The sequence below is a fragment of the Myxocyprinus asiaticus genome, chromosome 40, assembly GCF_019703515.2.
Source record: "Myxocyprinus asiaticus isolate MX2 ecotype Aquarium Trade chromosome 40, UBuf_Myxa_2, whole genome shotgun sequence".
NCBI classification, from domain to species: domain Eukaryota; kingdom Metazoa; phylum Chordata; class Actinopteri; order Cypriniformes; family Catostomidae; genus Myxocyprinus; species Myxocyprinus asiaticus.
In genome coordinates, this window is record NC_059383.1 from 32,670,853 (window position 1) to 32,695,969 (window position 25,117).

The window sequence follows — 25,117 nt, forward strand, 5'->3', positions numbered from 1 at the left end:
TTAGATACAATTTTAAAATGTGCATACATAATTAGATTACAGTTAATTTTTATGGATTACATGATTATGATTATGGATAACATTACCAATCAGCGAACGGCAATAACTAGTAATGTGTAATTTACTGATTATTTAGTGTAAAATAGCAAATAGCATCTTGCTGTTTGATTTTATGATTGCTATGTTTAATCAAACTGGTGTTTAATACACTTAAAATTAATGATTATCTAATGATCAGATTACATTTCACACTTCTCACATTTCTTGTTAGACAGAAAACAAATATCACAAATTTCCTAGAATTCATTCGGAGGTTAGAATGCAGATAAATAGGCTAGTTGCTGTATGAGCTCATTCCTTCAACATTAGCTTTCATTTGTGGGCTGATTCCATGTAGCACACTAGGAAGATTGATATTTTTACCTGCATGTGGCATCCACAAATCTGTACATGTAACCCTATTTTTGTCACCCATTCCATTACGTCATGTTTCTAAACAGCCTTATCATCTTTACGGCTGGTTCAAGGACCATGCGGCTGATGATATGTGGCATCCCAGTGTTTTATGTCAGCGTACACACCACACAGCAGTACACTGCAGTGCAGTACAGTGACCCTGTACGGCCTCTATCCCATCGGCTAACAACCAGATTCTTGTGATCTTTTACAAGGGCCCAGAATAAATCATTAAGTACAAGCTGTCCTCTGATCACTAAATTACCAACGGACGGCCAGTGTTCACCGGCACCCGGTCCTGGAAAGAACGGTGAATCCCCTGCCAAATGCCACTAGTGACTGTTAGATGCTTATAAATTGTGCTGAACACATGGGTCAAGGTTTTGATTTGGCCGTGACCTATGCTAATAAATCTATGATATAAGCCATGCAGGCACAAGCTTTTTTTTTTTTATCCCATCCCACTTCTTCCAGAGTCCCACTGCTGTCCGGAAAGTAAACATGGTGGTATAGTGAAAATCAATACATAGTGCAGCAAAAAGTATTTGGACTCTCCAGTCACACTTAAAAATGCATGAATTCCAGTACAAAATGCTAAAGCAAGTGTCATCTGCAAACAAATTATGCTAGAACTACTTTCATTTTTCTGAGACGTTTAAGCAATTACTTTTTACCAACTGGTGCCAAGTTGATTTTCAGTGGATGTATGAAGTCATTTCCCCTCAAGTTTACACGGAACTAAATACAAGCAATGTTTCTAAGTTCCACTAACGGTTGACAACTAAAACATTTCAAAATACGCATCTTAATTTTTAGCAATATTGTATATCTATTGTTTTATCATTTGAAACCTAACTTGAAATTGTATTAGCCCATCCGTACAATTTCTTTAAAATAAATTTTACTTGCTCTGAGATTATGTTACTTTATGCAACAACATTCATGCTGTTTTAGGTTTGGTTTGTGTCCAGGTACTTTTTGGTGCCACTGTGTATCAGTTAGAAAATACAGCAGGCCATATTGTGTACTATTATATGCATATGTGAAACAGTGAGCACACACACACACAGGGGCACAGGTAAGAGTTGCACTTGCCAAAAGACATTTTATTGTTTCAGAGGGTGTGTGGGATTTTTCTATTACCGGTTTTGGATCATTAAGCTATTGATTTTTGTTTGGCCATGTAAGTGGTTTGCCAGGTCCCTGCAGGGAGATCCAGGCAGGAATTTTTCTAGTTGTGAGAGACAGTCCAGTCCTCCCCGGGCCACGTTACCTCCAGGCCTGCCGAGGAAGAGAGACCGGAGAGAGACAACTCTGAATTGGTTTGAGTCAGAAAGGAGTTTGTCCAGCTTACCAGAAACTTTGTTGAGTTGGGATTTAGTCTGCAAACATTGCTATTTTCAGAATGAAATACTAGCTTACTATTGACAGAAAACTGTGCAGTATACACAATATCCACAGTTTCCCTGACCAACCACTGGGCACCACCATGATGATTCTTGTTACTGCTGGACTTTTTTTCTGGTTCTGGTCTGCATAAGAACCAATGTAAAAACTACAACAAACATTTGAAGTGTTAGTTGGAGGAAAAATAAGTTGATGCTCAACTTGTGCGGTTGTCGGCTGTCATATGCTCACAAAGTAGTTAATGATATCAACGTAACTCACCTCAGGCCATCACTTGGACTGAAAACAGGCATCACTTTTGCGTTCAGTAAACAGGGACACTTATGCATTCAGGAAAAAGGTGGATATTACTGGAGACTGTTTAGCCCGAGAATGACCACTTATATTAAAGGTGCAATATCTAAATATTTTCATGTAATATTCGCCTTTTTTTTTTTTTTGCCAATGTGTGAACGGCTTGTAACGCAACTTAAAAAGCCCTTCCCAGACTTCCTAGGTTGCCTATTAAAGCCTGTAGACTTATTTTCATGCAAAGGGAGTGGGTTGCTTTTGCCGGGAAAATCTAAAGGATGTGATGTTTATGCGTGCTCCCGAGAGCCTTGCCTCAGTAAAAACTTCTCTTCCGTGTCAACAGACAGTCTGCAACACTAGGTAACTTTATCTTAGAGATGGAATCCAGCAAACGTCCGACTTCCTGCACAACACCGACTCCTACACAAACTCTGAGTAAGCCAAAAAAAGACAAAAAAACATTTATCTACTGAATCCCGTCTGGCTAAGTGGGAACGTGATCATGGTCAAGTGAAAACTAGAGTGAACATCGGAAGGGCATTTGATTCCTGGTGGGACCTTCATTCGTTTTTGGGGATCAAAACCGAACCTGAATTGGCATTCTTCTTATTGGACAGGTAAGCTAACATAACTGCAAAGCATGTGAAATATAGTGTCATTTTAGCTAAACTACAATAACACATGAAATGAATGCTAGACAATGTTCAGGATTATGCAAAAAGACCCATTCAGTAGTGTAACATAACTTGGTTATCCAGAAAATATATACATTCTATTATTATAAAACAATAGCGCATCGATATATCAAAATGACGGTTGTGATGGAATCACATCAATACTGAATTTTTATATGAATACTGAACATCAGTTTCTGAATCTTACTTACTGCACCTTTAAAATTAATGTGAGATATTGAAACACCTGATATAGCAGTGTAGAAACAGAAGTCCTGCCTTATAGTTAAAAGAGCCAGTCACCTTTAGATGCAGACATCGCTTGTCAGTTAACTTGAGAATGTGCATTATTTGGAGCCGCCTGAAAAAATAGTGTTTTCACCGTGATCTGAGCTAAGGTAGTACTATTTATGATACCATTGTTGTCAGATTTTACTGCTGATTTGAAATATGTTCTTTGATCATAATCTTGACCAACCGTTTTGGAGATTTTAGTCTTTCCCCATTGAAGCAGATAGGAGCTGCACTTTCATGATGCTTGTTAACATAGAAAATAGCTGCCCGAAGCGTTCTAAAGATGGTCGCCATGTGGAGTGACTTGCCTTGAAAGGAACTTTGATATCATTTTCTGAAAATAGTAAGTTAAAACCATATGCATTATGCAACAACATTTCAAACAGTAGTGTGCTACATTGTAGGCACATGATCTCATCAAGTTAAATAAATAAATAGTTTCACATCTTGAAAATAGATATGGTTATTTTGCATTTTAAATAATTTTTTTGTAAAAATGTCTTACATTTTGGTAGTCTGATCAAATAATGAGGCAAAATAGAGATAAGAACGTATAGTGCTCTGTTGTATACTGAACATTTGTTTTAGGTCATTACATGCATACTGAAAATGTGCAAACTTTGCATACTATAGTATACAGTATAATATAATATACTGTGCAGTATGCATACTATACTACTATTTCTGCAGTATAGAGTCTGAGAGTACAATCTTTGGCAATGCTTGAAATTTGCTTTGGTAGTCTTTAAATATCTGTTTATTTATGGCAGTGTTCCATAAGTATTTATTATTCATAATTAGTTTGGTACATTCAATGCGAATTTATACCATACCTCCAAGTACACTGGCATGTTAAAATTTTGTTTTAAGACCTTCTGAGTCAGTCACTTGAGATTTCTCTGATTTTTAAAACTAGCCGCAAAGGTTTTGCGTGTGATAGCGTTATTTTAGCATGACCAAAAAAAAAAAAACTGCTTCTGAGCTTTCCAAACCATCCAACCCATCTTCATCCCAAACATGTTAAACTCTCTGTTCTGACCCAGGTCTTCACAGACACAATTTGGGTGAAATGTTTTTGCATTATAAATAGAAAACAATGTCCCCGCTGCACAGGGGCTGGAGCTGGCAGTCTTGGCCGCCCTCCCGACTGCACAGAGGGTGTCTACAAATGAAAGGAAGTAAATTAAGGAGAAAGAGGAGCTCATGTGCTGCTCTTACGCCCCGTGGGGGGAGGACACTATTTCATTTCTCTTCAAAGAGCAGGAATATGAAACAGTGTTTCCTTGCAGCAGCCACCATCCCTCTCTTTTTCTATCTTTCTCTCTCTCTCTTTATTTCTTATCTCTTTTACTTTAGTCCCTCTTTTCCCTCCCTCTTTGAGGACTGTGTTTTAAATTATTAAAGATTTTAATCATTCTAAAATGCTACAGACTGGCTGGCAGGGGGCTGAGTGAGGGACTGCTGATGGGGGAGGTCGTTTTGAGGGGTTGCGGGGGGTCTGCGGAGGAAGGAACCATTATGTTTTAGAAAGTGCTTGAAGTGACTGCTGCTCTTTGCTGTCCTTGCCTCTCTGAGGGTGAAAGAGTTGAGTTGATTTTTCATTCTTTTGCGTGTGTGTGTGTGTGTGCATGCTTGTGTAGAAAAATTTTGATAATCTGAATACAGTCTGGTCCATATTGCAGCTTAATTTCACCAAGAACCTCACAGGAAGTAACCTCTTGACGAGCATGTAAAATGACCAACCACATTTTCTTTTTTTTTTTACAAGCCATATAGAGGCAAGTAAATCTGTAATCGGACATAACTTTGAAAACAAGGTTATCTTGTTTACTTGCTATTTACTTAAAAGTTTGAATTACATCACCAACTACATATACAAGTGTTACAGCCAGCCATTGCAAGGCGTAACATAAAATGGACTACAACACAAATACAGCATCAAAAGGGGTATCTTAATCAGTAACAACATGGTGGAACAGACACATTTCTGATTAGACCACAAAGCAAGCTCAAAAGCCCCCCAGCAGTTGCCAATTGAAGGCTCTCTCCACACTGAGCAAGTCTAACTGGTGTGGATTTATATGGAAGCTCATCACCCCTTAACGAGGTAACCCAGGTGTACTGCATCTATAGATGATTGAACAGAATAAGAGAGGGAAAATGCAATAAAAGGCTGCCATCAGGACAGCAAAACAAAACTCATACTTAAGAGACTGCCACCAAGTGGACCAGAGGGACATAGCACAAGCTTGTTAAAGCCTGATTAAATTGCACGGTAGCTCAACGGATAGAGCATTGCACTTGCAATGCAATGGATTGGGGTATAAGTCCTACAAGATACGCAAGTTGACACGTGAGCTGAAAGTGTCATAGAAGCACAACAAAAAGACAGGGTTGCTTCGGCAATTGTGTTTTTCATCTCACATTTGCTATTTATGACACTACTGGTTAGGTTTATGTTCACCGTTTAGAGAAGGGAGGTCAGCTTTGTTGATTTAAAACTCAATAGAGCATTAACCTTAAAAATGTAACCATTAATAATGTTTGGGAGAAAATTGTACTTGCTTTAAGCACCCCACAGTGGGCATTTTACCTCGGAACAGTTGCAATATGTGTAAGGAACCACGTAAAGTAATTTTGCAATAATGCTGCTTTTCATGAGATTAGGCTGACTAGTTTTTCTTTTGAAGGGCTCATTGTAGCAGCCTTAAAACTTCCACTCTGTGCATTTTGACTCACGGGACTTGCATAAAGCCATCCAATCAAATTGGAGCTTGCCATTTTTGTGCCTTGTCAATTTTGTGTGCAATATGCATCACGCAATCCAAGAACTGTACATAACCAGTCAGACTACCCTAATACAGGGCTCCAGACTGCGACTAAAATGGTTTCAAATGCGACCAAAAATAACCGCGTGCAACAACAAACCCAGCGCGAGAGAGTTGTGAACAAATGACTCTTTTGAACTGGGTCTTATAATAAATTACCTGAAAAGAACTGAGGGTTTGAACTCAGGAGCTCAGGTTAACAGTTTGCATCAGATTCACTTTCTCAGTGAATCAGCCGTCAGTGAGCTCACAACTGGGAGTGCAGACATTTCAAAATAAGAGTCCCATGTGTACGTATTTCGGGCTTCTTTATAATTAAAAGTCCCGTATTGTGTTCCACTTTTTTTTCTTCCATCCATTTCACTTTTGGCAGCTCTTCCTTCTGTCACACACAAAGCCATAGAGTTTGTTGCCTTCGCTATCACAAATCCTCGGAGGTGAAAATAAGATTAGTTTCACTAGGTATACACACATGCAAACGTCTGTGATCATGGGAAGAGGGTGGATGTTGCAAAACCTTAGAGACTAAATCAAAATAACCTTAAAATAACACTGCTGTGCTCTGCACTTGTCTTGAAGGGCTGTTCTGGCCTTAACTGAGGAATGTCAATGCTTTGGTGATTGTCACATGATTGAGCAGCTTGTGAATGTGTGTGTAGTAGAGATGCAATAAGCAGGAACCTGGCGATAACATTTTATATCGTTATCTGAGTCACGATACAACAGTATCAGCATTTCCTTAGTGTATCATGATTTAAAACTGTGATGTATTGCAATCTTTTTCTTATTTGCTTTTTATTAATATTTATTGGACTTGCGGAATGAGTGCTGAACTTCCTGCTTCACTTTGTGGAGCCATAGAACTAGCATTAAGCATAGACACATCAGTGTCAGGAAAAAAAAAAAAACTTAAGGGAGTAGTGTACCTTTCATCAGAATCAGTGCTGCTATCAGAATCAGAATTAGAATCGGAATGAGCTTTATTGCCAAGCATGCTTACACATACAAGGAATTTGTCTTGGTGACAGAAGCTTCCAGTGCACAAACAATACAACAAGAAGACAGAGATAATAATAATAATAAAAAATAGAATAAAATAAAAAGTGACTAGAATATATAATTATATATAGAAATAAGACAAATATATATATAAATATATGTATGTACAAATAAAAATACAAATCTGTTATATACAGATGTGAGGGAATGTATGGCAGAAGTATGTTGGATAAATGCAAATAGACTAAGCTGTATATTGCACATAATTATTGTTCAATGGGGCAGTTTGAGCTGTTCATGAGATGGATAGCCTGAGGGAAAAAACTGTTCCTCTGCCTGACGGTTCTGGTGCTCAGAGCTCTGTAATGCCTGCAAGAAGGCAACAGTTCAAAAAGGTAGTGGGCAGGGTGAGTGGGGTCCAGAGTGATTTTTCCAGCACTTTTCCTCACTCTGGAATTGAGGGGAGAAGGGAGGGCAGGGGACAACCAATAATCCGTTCAGCAGTCCAAACTGTCCTTTGTAGTCTTCTGATGTCTGATTTTGCAGCTGAACCAAACCAGACAGTTATTGAAGTGCAGTGGACAGATTCAATGACTGCTGAGTACTGTATCAGCAGCACCTGTTCTAGCGTGTTTATCATTACTCAAAAACCATTGCAGTCTAGATATATGTATATATATATATGATCTGTATGGACATCCTCACAAATTAAACAAGTTCTCGATATATTCTTAGTTTGTCTGAGTTCGCATTTTTTGACCTAATGCTGTAGTATGTTTTGTATTCTAACACACTTGCTTTGATAGGTACTTAATTTAGTTTCTCCAAAAAATATTCATGTGAATAATTTAACTAAAAATATTGATTGTTCGCATTAAAATATCCATTTGTGATTGTGAGCTAAAATATAGATTTGTTTTGTGTAGAGGAGCTGGTGGGTGATTGGCTGATTCAATACCATGAAAGACAGTGAGAGAGAGTGCATTCATTGGAAAGCAATAGTCTAATAATGGGCATGTGAGTTTATTGAGTTTATTGTTTGTGAGAGTCTTGTCTAATGAGGGCAGATGGAGTCTAATTCTAAAAGAGAGCATGTGACGTCAGAGAGCCGCCACACACACACATGGCTGGTGGGATGTGTGTTTTCACACATTTGCTTCCAGTTTCATTGTAAAAAATCCAAATAGGTGCTAAATTCCAAATATGAAGTTAACTTAAAGGGTTAGTTCACCCAAAAATGAAAGTTCTCTCATCATATACTCACCCTCATGCCATCCCAGATGTGTATGACTTTCATCTGCTGAATACAAACAAAGTTTTTTTGAGGAATATCTCAGCTCTGTATATCTCATACAATGCAAGTGAATGGGTGCCACAATTTTGAAGCTCCAAAATTTACATAAGGGCAACATACTCCAGATGTTTCTGGTGGTGAAATGCATATTTTCTGAAGGGATATGATAGATATAGTGTTTTCTCTCTCTCTCTCTCTCTCTCTCTCTCTCTCTCTCTCTCTCTCTCTCTCTCTCTCTCTCTCTCTCTTTTTCCTGGTCCTATATATTTAATCAAATTAGTCAGTGGCTATCTGATGATGGCATTATTGACGAAATTGCTGAATCCTCTAGGATAGATGACTCTTTTTGTGTTCACATACGTATTGCATGTGTGTGCAAAGAATAGGTCTATGTGTGTTTTCATGCCTGAACATGTTACCATTTTATGTCATCAAGAAAGAGCATGTTTTACTTTGTTTGTGCCAGGATGTTGAAAGGACATTGTGTTGTTGTTGTTGAGTGTGTGTGTGTGTGTGTGTGTGTGTGTGTGTGTGTGTGTGTGTGTGCGCTTTGGTGTGCGTTGGTGTGGGCGATTTTTGTTCCAGCCTGTGTGTTAACTCCATTTAAAGCGAGCCAGTTCTTTGCTGTAATGATTGCTTACTGCTGTAAGCGTGCTAAATAGTCCCTGAGGACTGGCTTTGCTGTGGCCTCTCTCTCGAAAACACAGTGCAAGGAGAGAAGAGGTGGCTTCTGATATTCTGAAGCCTTCCTTCCATAAATTATCAACGCTTTGCACTACCCATACAAGATGCGACATGTTTCCAGCATCAAGCAATTCGTCCGTCCACACTGACTATGAAAATACTGTGCGACAGCACACAATCACAGCCACTGTACAGTTATTTGAAGTAGGACCCAGAACAACGCCACAGAAACTGACTGACATAATATCCTGTCGCTTGTTGTGGTCGTTGCTGGTTTGGACAAAAACTCGAAATAATGTCACACATTTACGGTAATTTCTGTGCATTTCTCACTTTCTCATTCCTTTCAATCTGTGTTTCCTTTCATCCTCTACCAGTTTGAGTTTTTCAGATGGTTGACAGAGCATCATGAGGTCAGATGGCTGCTTTCACCCCATCCCAACCTATAACATGTCTTTACCCCAGGGTTTGATGTTTCATGTGATCCGCGTTTTACCCATTTATGTCTAACAGCAGACATGAGCGAGTCACTGGTAGTTAGTGGTAACAGCAGGCTGGGTCAACATGGGTTAGTTACACTAATGTTAACAAATAGAACCTTATTTTAAATCGTATGAAAGATTTGTGGAAAATTTTTGTTTTGCATTACCTAAGCAGTGTCAGACCACTTTTTGAGGTTTACAGTACCAGCTGACACATTGTCACGCTATATATACCATCATACTGCCCAGCCCTACACACAAGCACAGAAGTTTAATGGATCACTTGTGCCAAAAGCTTGTTCACAGCTCTCATTGTGCCTTCAATTTCATGTCGAAGAAGGCACCAGAAAGGAGTCAAAAGGGCACAGAGAAGAAAAGGGGGAGTGAATAAAAGGAAGACACCACAAGTAGCCTGGTAGTATGAAACTCATAAATAATCCCTAAGCAATTAAGCAAGTCCACTTAGAGCTTTACTTTTGTGTCTCGGTCGTGAGAGGAAAGAAAAGGGAAATGTGAGAGAAAAGAGGAGGAGGAGAGAGAGAGAGTCCCCAATTTGATAGCTTTTGGGCTTGTTTTTTAATTTTTTTATTCATTAGATAAGTAAAAGCAAACACGGGCGAGGCGGGGGGGATGGGGGGGTATTGTGCTGTGATTTATGTATACTTCTCTGAGAAAACATAGGATTTATTTGCAGCCGAGGCTATGCACTGCACACCGCAAAGCTTTGCATTACTGAGAATGAGAGAAAGTGACAGAGAGAGAGAGAGAAAGGGAAGATGTTATGTAATAAAGAGGGACATATTCTTTGTCTTGTCTCCTCTCTCTCTCTCTCTCTCTGTCTCTCTCTCTCTCTGTCTCATTCCCCAAGTTGTCAGATAAATGTTCTCTTTTTATCGTCACTATCATAATGACCGGAGGCAGCTTATTGAAGCTGTTTATTGCTTTCATATGTGTAATTATGCAGTGATGGGCGAGAGAGTGTGTTTGTGATATGTAATCTGCCTCTCTAATGGATTAGGCCCAACTTTAATGAGCTCATCACACACACATACACACACACACACACACAAACACATTCTCTGATACACCAGGCCTGAGAAATGGTGTTGGTGCTAAAAAGGTTGAACATGTATTTTGATAATTCACAGTTTAGCTGGTAGAAATCTGTTGCTAATTGCAGATATATGTAATATTTGAATAATCTGGTCTATATGAATCCTATTTGCTTTCATACTTGCTCATTACTGGTTTTACTGTGCAAAATTCATATTTCCAAAGAGAAAAAAAAAATGTCTTCATAATTTTGTATCAAATGTAATGGCTTCACCTCGGAAATGACGTTCATTTTCGGACATCACCAAGCCCTCTTCACCCCCTTCTCTCCGACCACCTATCATATAGAGACAACTTTTCATGATCCAATCAATTCACAATGGATAAAGTAATAAAAAATAATTTTCATTACGGAAGTAAAATGGAACTCCATTTCATGTTGAATTTAAGCCAATTATTGAAAATATTCAAATATATGCAGATTTCTGATAGCTCATGTGGTCATGCATTAATATAAAGTACATCGTAATTCATGTTTTTCAGTTAATGCATGTCTCTGTGATGACATATTGGGCAGCAGCACAGTTTAATGAGAGACTACAGAAACGATTAGATTCAAAAATAGGCCTTGTAATACTGTAGTTCATTGATAATATGGTGCCATCCTGAGTGTTTTTACATGTATTGCTACAACACTAAACAATCCAGTAGTAAGATTTATGTTTGTAAGTACAGTGACAGTGTTTTTCTTAAACTCTTATTTGCAAATTCGTTTTGATAGCATCAGTAACACATTAGGATGAGATGTGCATTTACTTAGAGCATGGCAGAAGTGTTCAGAAGTTGAGTTTATTTATTATCGAGTCTCAGGATACGAATCAAATTATTCACTTTCAGACAGCTACACAGCAAAGGTGAAAGATCTCGCATTTCAAATCCAGTTTCAGCTTTATTCCCATTAGAGCGCATTTCTCCTCCAGTGCCTATTGCACTTTATAAATAGGCAAAATAAAACTCCATTATTGTACTGTGGAAGAGTAAATGGTTGTACAGTTATAACACAATATTGCAAGAAACCTTAAACCTTTTTATTGAACCTGACCTTGGTCTTATTGTGCACCACTGTTTTCATAATCTTTTATCTAAATGTCATAAATGTCCCAGTCTCCTAAACAACTTTTCTTTTCTGCTGATTTAACCAAGGCCACATGGGCAGGAAAAATTATTGGAGTGACTATTTGCACTAGGTGTAAAAAGCACCTGCCACACAGTGTGGCTGTTTGCTCTTAAATGGTCTGGTAGAAACAGAGAAATTAAAGACAAATTGCACCTTCAGTTGTCAGCATCAACAGCGTATTGCGTAAAGACGGTGTGGGTATGCTTATTTCATGCTAATGGACCTGGGTTTGATTCCCCCTTTTGTCCCACTTTTCCCCATTCTGCTTCCTGTCTCTACTCTTAATGTTTCCTTTTAATACTTCTTATTAAAAAGAAATCAAAATTAATCTAAAGTTTTATTGCTTTGCATTGATTTGTTCACGTTGATGGTCCGGGAGTTGAGACAAAGATTGGATCTGAGAAAATGTAACCATGGTTTTACCATAGTAATATTGTAGTAAACATGTTTTTGTGTAATTAACCATGGTGTTATTACAGTAATATGGTGTTAATATAGCAACCATGTTTTTATTTTGTGGTTTCTAGGATTTTACTACAAAATACCATGGTGATATAGTTACTGTAGTAAAACCATGGTTAATTTTTGTAAGGTAAAGTTAGGGTTAGGGGTAGGGGTGGGTTGTTGGGCGTCTATGGGACTCTAAATAAACACAATAAACAATAAATACACTGCTATTTAATTAATAGTGCAAATAGTATCTGCCACACTATTTGCAGTTAGTGCAAAGAAAATGCCTTTTGTTGCTATTTGCACTGTGTAAATAGCATCAATCGCTATTTGCACTTAGTACAAATAGCCTCTGCCAAAAATTATCCAATAAAATTGTTGTCTTAAATTTCATTTTATTTCAATTAAATCCTGATAAAATTAAGTCCTGCCCCACATTATTTCCCACTGAATTTTCAGTTTCACTCAGTAATATGTAACATTACGGAAGTAAATGCTTTGCGAATGCCATTTCATGTTGTCTTTTAATAACATTCAAACAAAAACAAATGGACACAGATACTGGGAAAAGCTATGTTGAGAGCTGAAAATAAGTTTAGGGGGAAAAAACTTTTTCTGTAAAAATGTACTCAATTTTTTGCATGAATTACACAAATTAAACCGATTTGACTTGTTATTGTCTTTTGTTATAAAATATTATATTTATATTCTGACACAGTTCAAAAAGCACATTACTGGCAAAATTTTCATTTGACAATTTATAGACTATTAAAACACACAGTGAATGCCATTTCATGTCATCTTTAATAATATTCAAAAACAAATAAGAACTGGGGCCTGGGTAGCTCAGTGAGTACTGACACTGACTACCACCCCTGGAGTTGCGAGTTCCAGGGTGTGCTGAGTGATTCCAGCCAGGTCTCCTAAGCAACCAAATTGTCCCAATTGCTAGAGAGGGTAGAGTCACATGGGGTTACCTCCTCGTGGTCGCTATTAGTGTTTCTCGCTCTCAATGGGGTGCGTGGTAAGTTGTGTGTGGATCGCGGAGAGTAGCATGAGCCTCCACATTCTGGGAGTCTCCGCGGTGTCATGCACAGCGAGCCACATGATAAGATGCGCTGATTGATGGTCTCAGAAGCAGAAGCAACTGGGACTTGTCCTCCACCACCCGGATTGAGGTGAGTAACCACGCCACCATGAGGACCTGCTAAGTAGTGGGAATTGGGCATTCCAAATTGGGAGAAAAGGGGATAAAATAAAAAATAAAAATAAGAACTGAAAGTAAGAAGACTGAAGGAAAAACTTGAATGTTAATACTTCTTGTCACATTAAAATTTTGTAATTTTGTACAGAACTTACTGTACATGATTTTTCTGTACTGTCTGAACAGTTTTTCGGTAACACTTTAAAATAAGGTTCTATTTGTTACATTAGATAATGCATTAGGTATCATGAATTAACAATGAACAATACATTTTTACAGCATGCGTTAATCTTGGTTAATTTGAATTTATACAAAAACAATTATTCATTGTTTGTTTATGTTAGTTTATAATGCATTAACTTATGTTAACTTTCGAAAGTCTTAGTTTTAAAAACTGTTTTAGTATATGTTGAAAGTAACATTAACCAAGATTGATAAGTGCTGGAAAACATGTATGTCCTGCCTAATAAGCCAGGTGTTTCAGAATGCATCTATTATCGCCAAGTTTCTGTGTAGATCGAAGTCACACCGGGTCGGGCCCTGAAAGAGCATTTTCCTGCTCCCCCTCTGGTAAAGTTGTCTAATTTTCATTTGACAATTTATAGGTGAGCCTCAAAAGCCATGTGATATTTTACATCCCTGGATCATTAAATGGAACCCTTCGGAAGCTCTCGAGGTGCAAAGCGCTTTTGCGGGAGGTGTAAAACATGCAGGGTTTTTACAGGCGTCCCGGGTGCCACAAGAGGAAGAGAAGGAGGAGGGTGGTAGGGGTTTAAAGAGGCAGCCATGTATGTCGTTTGGGAAGGTTACAAGGAGCCACGGGACTCCAGCACTTAAAAAACTTACCTCAGGACATGGTGCAGTGTGTGAGAGAGAGAAGGGGAAAATGAGTGTGAGTTTAAGGCACTGTGGTGGTTTAATAATTCAGTAGAATCCAAATTTGAGCTGATGCCCCCTCTGGATAAAATAAGGTGGCACTGAATGGGAAAGAGAAGTTCCTGGAAAATTAAAAGGCAAAAGCAGGAAGTCACACTCATAGCGAGAGTGCCAAGTAGAAATTTAAAGGGATAGTTCATCAAGAGGAAAATTCTGTCATCATTTACTCACTTCCAAAGCTGTATGACTTTCCTCTGTGGAACACTAAAGATGTTAGGCAGCATGTTAGCCTCAGTTACCGCTCACATATTTTTCATAACACTGCCTAACATCTACTTTTGTGTAAGATATTTCTCTCCAGGTGTTATGTAGACCTCCTTGGTTTAAAGCTATGTGCTAAAGAAAGACACATTTCCTCATAGCTCATTTATTATAAAACCATGTCATTGTTAGAGAAGCCTACTACCCTGCAGTATCAGTCAGTGTGTGTGTAAGCTTGTTTGTTGGTCAGGAAAAAACACAAGACTGCACAGATTTATAATTTATCTTTGTTTTTATTTAGTATTTGTTTGCTGGCTCTCTATTCTTGAATGACTCTCAATGCAATCTGAGCCCAGCTCAACAAAGGCAGGATGCCTCATTCCTCAAAATTACCACCTCCTCCACAAACCCTGAAAGCACACACTCATCCATTTGTGGGAAAATGAAAGGAATATTATTGTTTCCACTGTGAGAATGATCTTTGAATTTTTTCTCCCTGAATTTGTAGAGAAGTTTGCTCCTTGTACTTGCTACGTGTCTACAATTCAAAGACCGAGTGTTTTGAAGCTTACTGTAACACTGTTCTACAGACCGCCATTTGGATTTGTATATAAAAGTTGTGATATATCGTACATCATAGCTATTTTTCTCAGCGAGAGCTAAGGAAAAGTGATAGGTTATTCATTGCATTTCCTTCAGTTTATCAAAACAGAGCCAGAAAGGTTCAAATAGGAGATTTACATAACCAAAGCTTGCTTTCTCAAAGGCATTGCTGAGCAAAAAGCATCTTAGCATCGTTCATCAGTTATTTTGTAACTTCAGTTTTCTTTCTTTCTTTCTTTTTATCTTGCAACCAACAGTTTCAAAGTAATGAAGGCAGTGGCAAAGCTTGATTAAGACAAGTCAATTTTATGTTGACATAACACTTAAAAGTACATGAACGTAAAAATGCCTCATCAAATTTGCAACACATTGGGATTAAAATAATATAATGAAAATAGCATGTTGGGTACAACAGCGCTAAAGGTGCCCCTTAAGGAAAATGTGCGGGGTTGTTTCTGGTATCTATCAAGACACATACAGTATATATATATATATATATATATATATATATATATATATATATATATATATATATATATATATACAGTATAATTGAATTGAATTTAATAGTGATGGAGCAACATTATTTGTGTGAATAGACGTAATAATGGAAGGTTGTTTTGATTACATTTTCTTTATTTTAAAGGTGGCAAGGAGGACTTGTACCCCACATTTGAGGTATATGGCACCCAGAGGGTTAAAGTGATATAGTGTATATATCGGGGCAGTAGTTATAGGGTAAAATTTGTCAACTTATGCAAATACTTTTCAAACAGCAAGATATTTGTTGTGTTACAAAATTAGAATGGTTATTCAAAATGGCCACTTCAAAAAAAGGATGCACCATTTCCTGTTAATTTCAGTCACACTTGGCAGTTAGTAAAAAACGTTTTATTTAATCATTTATCATTTTTTAATTATTTAAATGTAATCACCTTGAACACAACTGAAAATGACAAATAAGTATGTTATCTCAAAGTAAATTTGGTAATTTCCCAGATTCTCATTAGCTGCATAAATTTGCAACATTTTAACAGTTATTAAATGTTAAATCAGTTACCTCAAAATCAACCTTTAGACAGTGAATGCAACGATCTCATAGATCAGTCAAATTTTGCAGTGCATAGTGGCAAACAGGTGTTCAGGATAGTGTTGAGGAAGTTTTTGTTGCTATTTAGTAGGGATGTCCCGATACCGATACTGGCATTGGTATCAGGTCCGATACCGTGCTCATGTACTCGTGCTCGTAAAAATGCTCCGATACCATCTGGTGTATCAGTGTCATTACATAAACATTCAGCGCACAAATTAATATCACGTTATGTCCTAGTGTGATTATTTAACCACAAAATCTGCGATTTAATGAGATAAATATATTGTTTGCATGTGCGGCACACTTCAAATGTGAGCACTTGTGAATGTGTGGAGCCAGTGTTTTGCTGACACCAGCTGCACGTTTAAAGCTCCTCCTTGGCTCATACTGGTCTGTTTGAAGCAGATGACAGCGAACATAACACAAATTCACTTTGTAGTGTGAGGAACATATTTAATTAAATAGCAGACATTTGCGATTTGATAATCACTTTGAGTTATAGTGCGACCGGTTTTTCCATACTGAAAATCTACCGTCATAACACAGAAACACTTCAAAATAAAAGCTCTGTCAAAATTAAAGCTCAATTTAAATTAAAAAAGTAAGAGAGAATAATATCTCTACTGTAAAGTTAGGTAATATTCACTGTATTACTACCACTACTACTAATACAAATAAATCAGTAGTAATTGTATTATATTTAAGCAATATCTCACATCTTTGATGCTCTGTTATGCAGCACTTTATTTGACAAAATATAACTCCAATTCTATATTTTGGATAGTGCTGTATTAAGCCACATACTTTTATAAAAATAATGCAATATTATGTTGAAAATTAATTGGTATATTTTCCTTTGATAAAAGTTTTAATGAATGCATTTATTTAAACACCATTTTGATGAAAAATTGAAATAAACTGTTGATATAAAAAAAAAAAAAAAAAAAACAGGTATCGGACTCGGTATCGGCGAGTACCAAAAATGAAGTATTGGTACTGGTACTCGTTCTCAAACAAATGCTGTCGAGACATCCCTACTATTTAGTGTTTTGCGAGAAAATAAAATCAAAAGAGCCTTTTACTCAGATACCCTGAAAGACTGAAACATTTACCACGAGTTCAGCGGCCAAGAAAGGATTAACAGGAACTTGCGCTTACAGGGCCTGATGGAAACAATACTCCACCAAGCTACATTTGATATCACTTATTTGATTTGATTCATATTATTTGAAAGTGACATACATCATTAAAATAGGTGTCTTGAGATATCACACCTGTCTCTGACACCCCTAGGTTTTGTAAACAGCAAGAGTTAAATGGATGGGGTGCTGTCTTATTCAGTGGCTAATTGTTGTGGAAGTTAGCAAAATGGCTGAAAATGCTAACAGCATTTTTAACAGCGCACAAGAGCAACAAACCTGGAATCCACATTATTGTTGATTTGTTTACAGAATTGCTGTGGTCCAATAACGCTATTGAAATGGGATTTTATATTGTTAAGTTAGTGCACAGTGGCTAATGCGTTCGTGCATTTGCAGATATTAGTGCCATTTTATTGCCACTTGTAATGCTATCATGTGCCGACTGTGAGACTCTGAGTGGAAGTGTGTCCTCTTGTATTGTCAAGGGACAAGTTAAGAGCCAGATAAAACTCATTTGCTATAATGTATAGATGGACTCTAAACACTGAAGACAATGTGTTAGAGAGTGAAGACAGTGTTTGAGAGAGAGAGAATATAAAAAAAGTTTTTTTTTTTTTTTTTGTTGAAGCTGTGGCCTAGCGGTTAGTGCATGTGCTCTCTTGTTGCTTTTTTTCTGTTACAGTAGGCAACAAAAGGAAAAATAATAAATAAACTAGAATTCCACTCCGAAAGTCTACAACATACAGCAACTATTAGCGCAAACACGCTAACACTATCTCTAGCATGCTAAACAGTACAAACATATGTACACCTGAAATGGAGATATTGTGGTGAATTGGAGTTGGCATGTAACAGCTCTTCTCTGCGTTGCGGAAGGCTTTAGAAAAGGCTAACAGGAGGAAAACGGAACCCTGTGGTGGAGTACACTCCCTCAGCGCAGACCCGACTCCCACACGTACGATTCTGTGGCCGTTTAGCTTGGCGTGTGTGTCCCAGCATGCCAGAGAGTTACATCATCGGCAAGCCACACCATGCTGTGCCTCAGTGCTAGAGATACATACGGCAGGTCATGCACAGATGGAGAGAAACAGTTTCTGGTGAGGTATGTGTATGTGAGGGTGTGTCTGTGTTGCCTGATCTCAACCTGGTCTGACAAAACATGCCCAAGTAAGCAGCTTGCCTTGCCAAATACTGTAAGTGAAAATAAGTGACCTCAGGGGCGATTGCCCATATTTACAGAAAAACTAGCTCAAAGTCGCTTGTTATAAGTGGACATGGCAACAATGATAGAGAGAGAGAGAGAGAAGGAAAGAGATAAAAGGGTAGAAATAGTGTTTTTGTGTACATATATTTGTAAGGCAGTGCAGTTTTGTGGAATTAAGAGTGATTTTGTGTTGGTTTTGTATGTGCGAGCATGTATGTTTGAGGGGAAACAGTATCCCTCTATACTACTATTGTGTTCCTTTGTGTAAAATCAAGCTGTGGAGGTTTTGCCCTCCCGGAATGTGTGGTGTGGAGCTCAGGGAAGCTGATTTCACCTGGATTTTTGGCTGCTCAATGCTGCCATCTACCTGTGGCTGATGGAAGTCCCTCAGGAGCCCCGAAGTTAGTTACAAAGTTGACAAATGTCTCCAAATGCCACATAATGTTTCAATTAAGGTCACTTTTATGACATGCCATCGTAGTCAGTTTTAGTGTGCATACTTAGTGTGTTGGAAATATCATATCACGAGTACCTGTCAGTTTCAACTTGGGAATGTGTCTGAAAAAGGTAGTTTGCCCAAAAATGAAAGTTTGGTTATCATTTACTCACCTTCATGTTGTTCCAAACCTGTATGATTTTCTTTCTACTATGGAACACAAAAGGAGATTTAAGGCGGAATGACAGCCTCATTCTCCATTTACTTTAACTGAATAATTCTTCTACGGAAGAAAGTCGTACAGATTTGGAACAACATTGAGGGTGATAAATGATGGCAGAATTTTAATTTTGGGTGTGAAATATCTCTTATATGAGTGTGTCCCTCTTTTGGGTGAGATCTGGTTGGGAGAATACAATTAGCATACATACAGAGTCCATTTGTGCCATTCAGAGGCAACCATTAAAATGTGTATGAGTAGCAGCCTACTGGGATGTACAAATTGTGTGTCTGTGTTTGTATGAGACTGTGACCTTGATCTATGTCTCAATCTACCTCTCTCGCCCTCTCAATCTCTCTCTCTCTCTCTCTCTATCAGCAGCCATGGTAAAATAAATAATGCATCAGAACACATTAAAAACATTAGCAGGTCTTTATTGGCAATAAAATGAGAAGGATGCTGGGAATGGAGAAAAATAAGGAGTTGAGTGATCACAATTGACAAAAGAAGTGAACTTTATGAAGTGAGAAACCCCAGAGCTGTTTGTTTGCTTGGCCATCAGCCAGGACGCCACAGGTATGCTGACCAGGTGCACCAAAGGTCGTTAATGAGTGGGACCAGTAAAATGTGTCCAAAATATATAATTGGAAGATTACTTTAATTAACATAAGTGAGTATTTTAATGCCTTTGCACGTTATTTAATTGGTTTATCATAATTATGCATAAGCAATGATGACTACAAGCATGCACACACAACTTTACACTTTTATTCCGAATTCAATAATCTGACTCATAACACATTTCTGGTCTTGTTGTAAACAATTCATCAGTGCAAATTATTCAACTTGGTCTCAAAGAATCATGTTACTATACCAAAATGTATGCAAAAATTATTTTTACTTGGCTCGGTGTATGTATCGTGGCAGTTTTCTGGTGAAATGAACACTTGAGGCACTAGAACAACAATGACTTTTATTTCCTTCCACATAAATCATGAGTCATATTATCAGTTCAAAAACAGTTATTTTTAGCCCTGTTCCTCACACAATGATTGATGTCTTATGACATCAAAACAATTTTGCTGTATCACATTACTTGCTTGGCGATACATTTGCATTACATAACCAACTACATTTATAAGCTTGTTCGTGCGTGATCAAATTGCGCATTAGCTCACCTGATAGAGCGTTGCACTTGCGACGCAAAGGCAAGGCAAGTTTATTTATACAGCACATTTCATACACAAGGGTAATTCAAAGTGCGAAAGACCGGGGTACGAATCCTGAAGAGCATGCAAATCGACACATGAGCCAAAAGTGTTATAGAAGCACCACAAAATGACGTGGTTGCTTCAGCAGTTGCGTTTTTCCTCTTACATTTGCTTTTATGAAACTATAGGTTAGGATTAGGTTTAGGTTTAGGGCTTAGCGTACGTAGATAAAACTCAATAGAGCATTAACTTGTAAAACCTTTTGAGAAAATGTAACTCACTTTTAGCACCAGTCAGTGAGCATTTCACCTCAGAACTCGAGCAATATGTGTAAGAAGCCATGTAATATAATTTTGCTAAAATCATTTTTAACCCACTTCAACCACCTGGCCCTGTTCTGGTATGTAACACCCACTTTTGACCATCCAATAAATTTTTGATGGATAAACATCCCATTTTAGGAATATCCTCTTTCACTTTGAAATATGTACGATTATGGAAGTAAAATGGGCTGCGAATGGGGTTTCATTTTATGTCATCATTTCCGATTTCCATTGGCTCTCCTCTCTTCTCTTCTCCTGTTGGCAATGTGACAATTGGCATTATTAAAAATTGATTGCCCCAGACCGTTTTATGGCTTACATGTATTATTGAGCTGGAGTCAATCGGGAATCTGCCACGAATGAAGGAAGCAGAATGAAACGCTTTATGAATGTCTTTTAATGAGACACACATACACAAAAATTTACGTGCATACGGATGGCCATTCAAACACGTTAACGCATTTTTAAATGTATATATATATATATATATATGTGTGTGTGTATGTGTGTGTGTGTGTGTGTGTGTGTGTGTGTATTCAGTATACAGTATATATATGAAATGTGTTGTTTTTTGTACAGCATGCTTTGCCTTCAATTTCTTTGAAACTGAAGTGTGTAATTTTTGTGCCACTAGTATCACCAAATGCAATTGCAAAAATGATTTAACACTCCCCCCATCTGTGATTGGTCAGACAATCAGATAGCCCCACCCCAATTCCAACTAATTCATGCCATTGATTGACCCAATGTCGCTTTGTTGGGCTTTCGGGATGCTCAAACAAACATGCCAATGTTTTGATAGAGCCACAGTGTTTACATTTTTTTTTTTTTTTTTGTGGAAAATTAACCTTCACATGGCTTACTTAGAGTTGTATATTAAGGTAGGAAAGGAGAAAGTATTTCAGCTTTGAAAAAATGACATACTTCAACTTTAATCTTTCGTTCTTAACTCTGTTTCTGACTTTCGCTCACTATACTTGAAAAGTCATGGATACCCATAGTGATACTAACAGTGAAATAACACTTCTTGAATACTTTTTATCCTCAACCACAAATCTAATGTCTTCTGTCTCTTTTTTCCCCCTTCTTTCTTTCTGTCCTTGTCTCTTTCCCTTCCTCGTTCTTTCTTTCTCTCTCTGTTACACAGATGAACAGACCGATCCAGGTGAAACCAGCAGACAGTGAGAGCAGGGGAGGTAGATCTGCACTTTTTTCTTTTTCCTTTTCTTCTTTCTCTACCCACCTTCCAGTCACTCTAAATCAGTGTCTCCATTACCGGTAGATGTCCCGTTCTTAAGTGTCATATTTAATGATGCACCTCGATAAGACTCGACAGACATACAGGGCCCCAGAGGAACTTGGGCCAGCCCCCACATGCCTTACATAAATGCTGGTCACTCCTTTTGTCTGATTACCCTTCATGCAGACAGGACGAAAAGTGTTTGATTCTTTTAGGTTTTTATGGATGTGTATTGCTGTAGGAAAGTGTAAAACTTCTGTACAGGTTGTGAAGTTTTATGGTAGATCTAAAGGGATTGTTCACAAAAAAAATTACGATTTATTCACCTTTGTGTCGTTCCAAACCGGTATGACTTCTTTCCTCCATGAAACAGAAAAAGACATGTTAAGCAAAATGTTGGCCTCAGTCGCCATTCACTTTCTTCACATCTCCTTTTATCTCCTTTCCATGAAAGAAAGTCATAAAGTCATACAGGTTTAAATGACATGAGGGTGAGTAAATGATGAAAGTATTTGAACCTTAAGCAGCTCTTAAAAAAAAGAATCTTTAATGGTTCTTTACACCTTAGACCAATTTTCATTTTGACCATTTGAGCTTGATCTTGATGTCATATTATAGGCTCCTCATATCAGCGTAGTGGTTCTAGATATCATTCTTTAAAATAGGAAAAGTGATGCCAGGGTTAGCACCAGGAAATTGGTGGGTTTTTGAAGAACTTCAAAAGTTTCTCTTATGACATCATATAGGAACATAAAAATGGTTTTCTGTGGCACTATACAGTAGGAACTTAAGAATCTCGATAACACTTTACAATAAGGTTCCATTTGTTAACATTAGTTGAAACCAGCAGTCTACTCTCTGTCCATCTTAAGATGTGTATGCAAACTCACTTTATTTAAATGACCCATGTAATCTGTTATTATGTTATTACATAGTAACAACATAGTTACAAAATAGTAAGAATTATTTATGCTGAACAGGTCATATAGAATATAAACCCATAATGTATATATAAATGACCTTTTTATCTCACAGATGTTTCCCATTGCATATACCAGGGGTTGATTTTCATCAAAACATACATACATTTTTGTTACTTTTCAAATGCCTTTTGTTTATAGATTTTACTGTTTTAGTCCTTTCCCAGACTTTCAATAGTTCAATCGACGCTGACTACCACCCCTGGAGCCACGAGTTCGAATCCAGGGCATGCTGAGTGACTCCAGCCAGGTCTCCTAAGCAACCAAATTAGAATCTTTTTAAGATCCAGTACATAATGCCAGAGGAGAACTTTTGAAAGTTCCTATGATGTCATAGAGAATCTTGTAACACTTTACAATAAGGTTCCATTTGTTAACATTAGTTAAAAGATTATATTAAGACATCATTCAAACTTAAAAAGGTTCTCCTGTGGCATTCTACTGGATCTTAAAAAGATTCTATTATGACATCATAAGAACTTTAAGAGGTTCCCTTGTGGCATTGTAGTGTAGGAACTTTAAAAATATTCTATTATAGCATCATAGGAACTTTAAAATGTTCTCCTGTGACATTAGGTTGTAAACCCATTTTTGGAGCCTTTATCTTTTAGTGTGTGTTTTGTTGTGTAAGGGACTGTGAGAGTGAGGATTCCATAGTTTTTGTGTTACACACTACAGAATGTGCATGACTATTTGTCACATCCGGAGTGGAAAGGGTTTGCAAAGAGATAGCTTGTCTATTTTTCCCTTTTTGGGTCTGATTTTCCAGATAACCAAGATTGATGGACCCACAGAAAAAGCGAGACATACACATGGTAGAGTCAGAGAGAGGCACCTCACTCCTTCACAGTCTTTCCTTCAATCTCCCCGTTTCATGCCGGGAAGATAACGTCTTCCCTTTACTCGCACTTGACAGATCAATTGTCTTGTCGTGATGGACAGCCGAATTTATACCCCTGTTAGCCCTGTAAAAACGCAATATATGTCCCCACTAAGCCCTTTGATTCCATGAGCAAAACGGACGCTCAGTCGCCGGCCGCTCCATTCACTAGTTATTTAAAGTGAAATGCGAGGATGGAGAGAGATAACTAAAGGTCAAAGTGGAGAAGACAAGGAAAGGAAGTGAGAGATGGAAAGACAGAGCAGATGAGAGAGAGTGACACAGAGTTAGAGAGAATACTAGGTGGAGAGAGGGGCGGTCATAAGAGTGAAATAAAGATGGATATCAGAGAGAATGAAAGGAAGCAGTTAAAGAGACTGGTTTGAGAAAAGAATGGACTAAAAGAACATGAAACAAGTAGCTTAACCGAAAAAGAAAGCTCTTCTAAACAAAATAGCCTTTTCCACCTAACACCATTATTATCAGGATATTGGAACCAAATCATGAAATGTTCCAGTATTAACAAAATGAATACAAGTAGGACATTTCCAAGACAAACAGTTTTTTTTTCTTGAAACAACATCCCTAAATTATTTAATGGCAAAATAAATGTTGAAATAGTTTCTGTTTATTTCACTCTTTGATTAAAGGTGCAGTATGTAAGATTCAGAAACCTTTGTTATTAATGACACCTGTGGCCGTTAAGTGAACTGCAGCCAGCTACCTGTTGCTCGTGCTCGCGCTCGTGCACACACTCCATAGGGACGCGAGTGAGCGAGTATCGTAATGTACAAAGAGACTGAACGTGATTCACCGGCATCATGCTGACAGATGAGGTAGCATAATTAAAATTACACAGTTTTGACTGTTTAACTACAAACTTTGAGACTAATCTAAAACTACTTATCAGCTAACATAGCATACTGATACACACATACAGCTACATACTACCAAACTATACCAGACAGTTTACTGTTGCACTGCAATGTTATGTTGCACTATTGTATGTTTTGTATGTCACATGTTGTACTACGATCAAGAAACCAGCGTATTTGCTTAAATTTATCCTTTATACCTGACTTTTAGTATAAAGAGAAGATCGTTGAAATTATTTAAAAGTTACGAAGGTAAGCTTGCAATACGTCAGCGTTAGCAGGCAAGATCAAGTTAGCTAAAATTACACAGATCAATCCTTATGGCACTATATTTCACATGCTTTGCAGTTATGGAAGCTTACCTGTCCAATAAGAAGAATGCCAATTCAGGGTTGGTTTTGATCCCCAAAACCGAACGAAGGTCCATCCAGGAATCAAATGCCCTGCCGATGTTCACTCTAGTTTTCGCTCGACCACGAT

General features: G+C 37.8%; 1 protein-coding gene across 3 annotated transcripts in view; it reads left to right on the plus strand.

The window, feature by feature from the left end:
- Window positions 1-25,117, plus strand: part of celf4 (CUGBP, Elav-like family member 4) — a 120,465-nt gene that overhangs the window by 76,100 nt on the left and 19,248 nt on the right. For all 3 annotated transcript variants that reach the window (XM_051681438.1, XM_051681440.1, XM_051681439.1), the window contains exon 3: window positions 21,810-21,858. In XM_051681438.1, coding sequence (XP_051537398.1) covers window positions 21,810-21,858 — 49 coding nt within the window. The remainder of the gene's footprint in view (window positions 1-21,809; window positions 21,859-25,117) is intronic.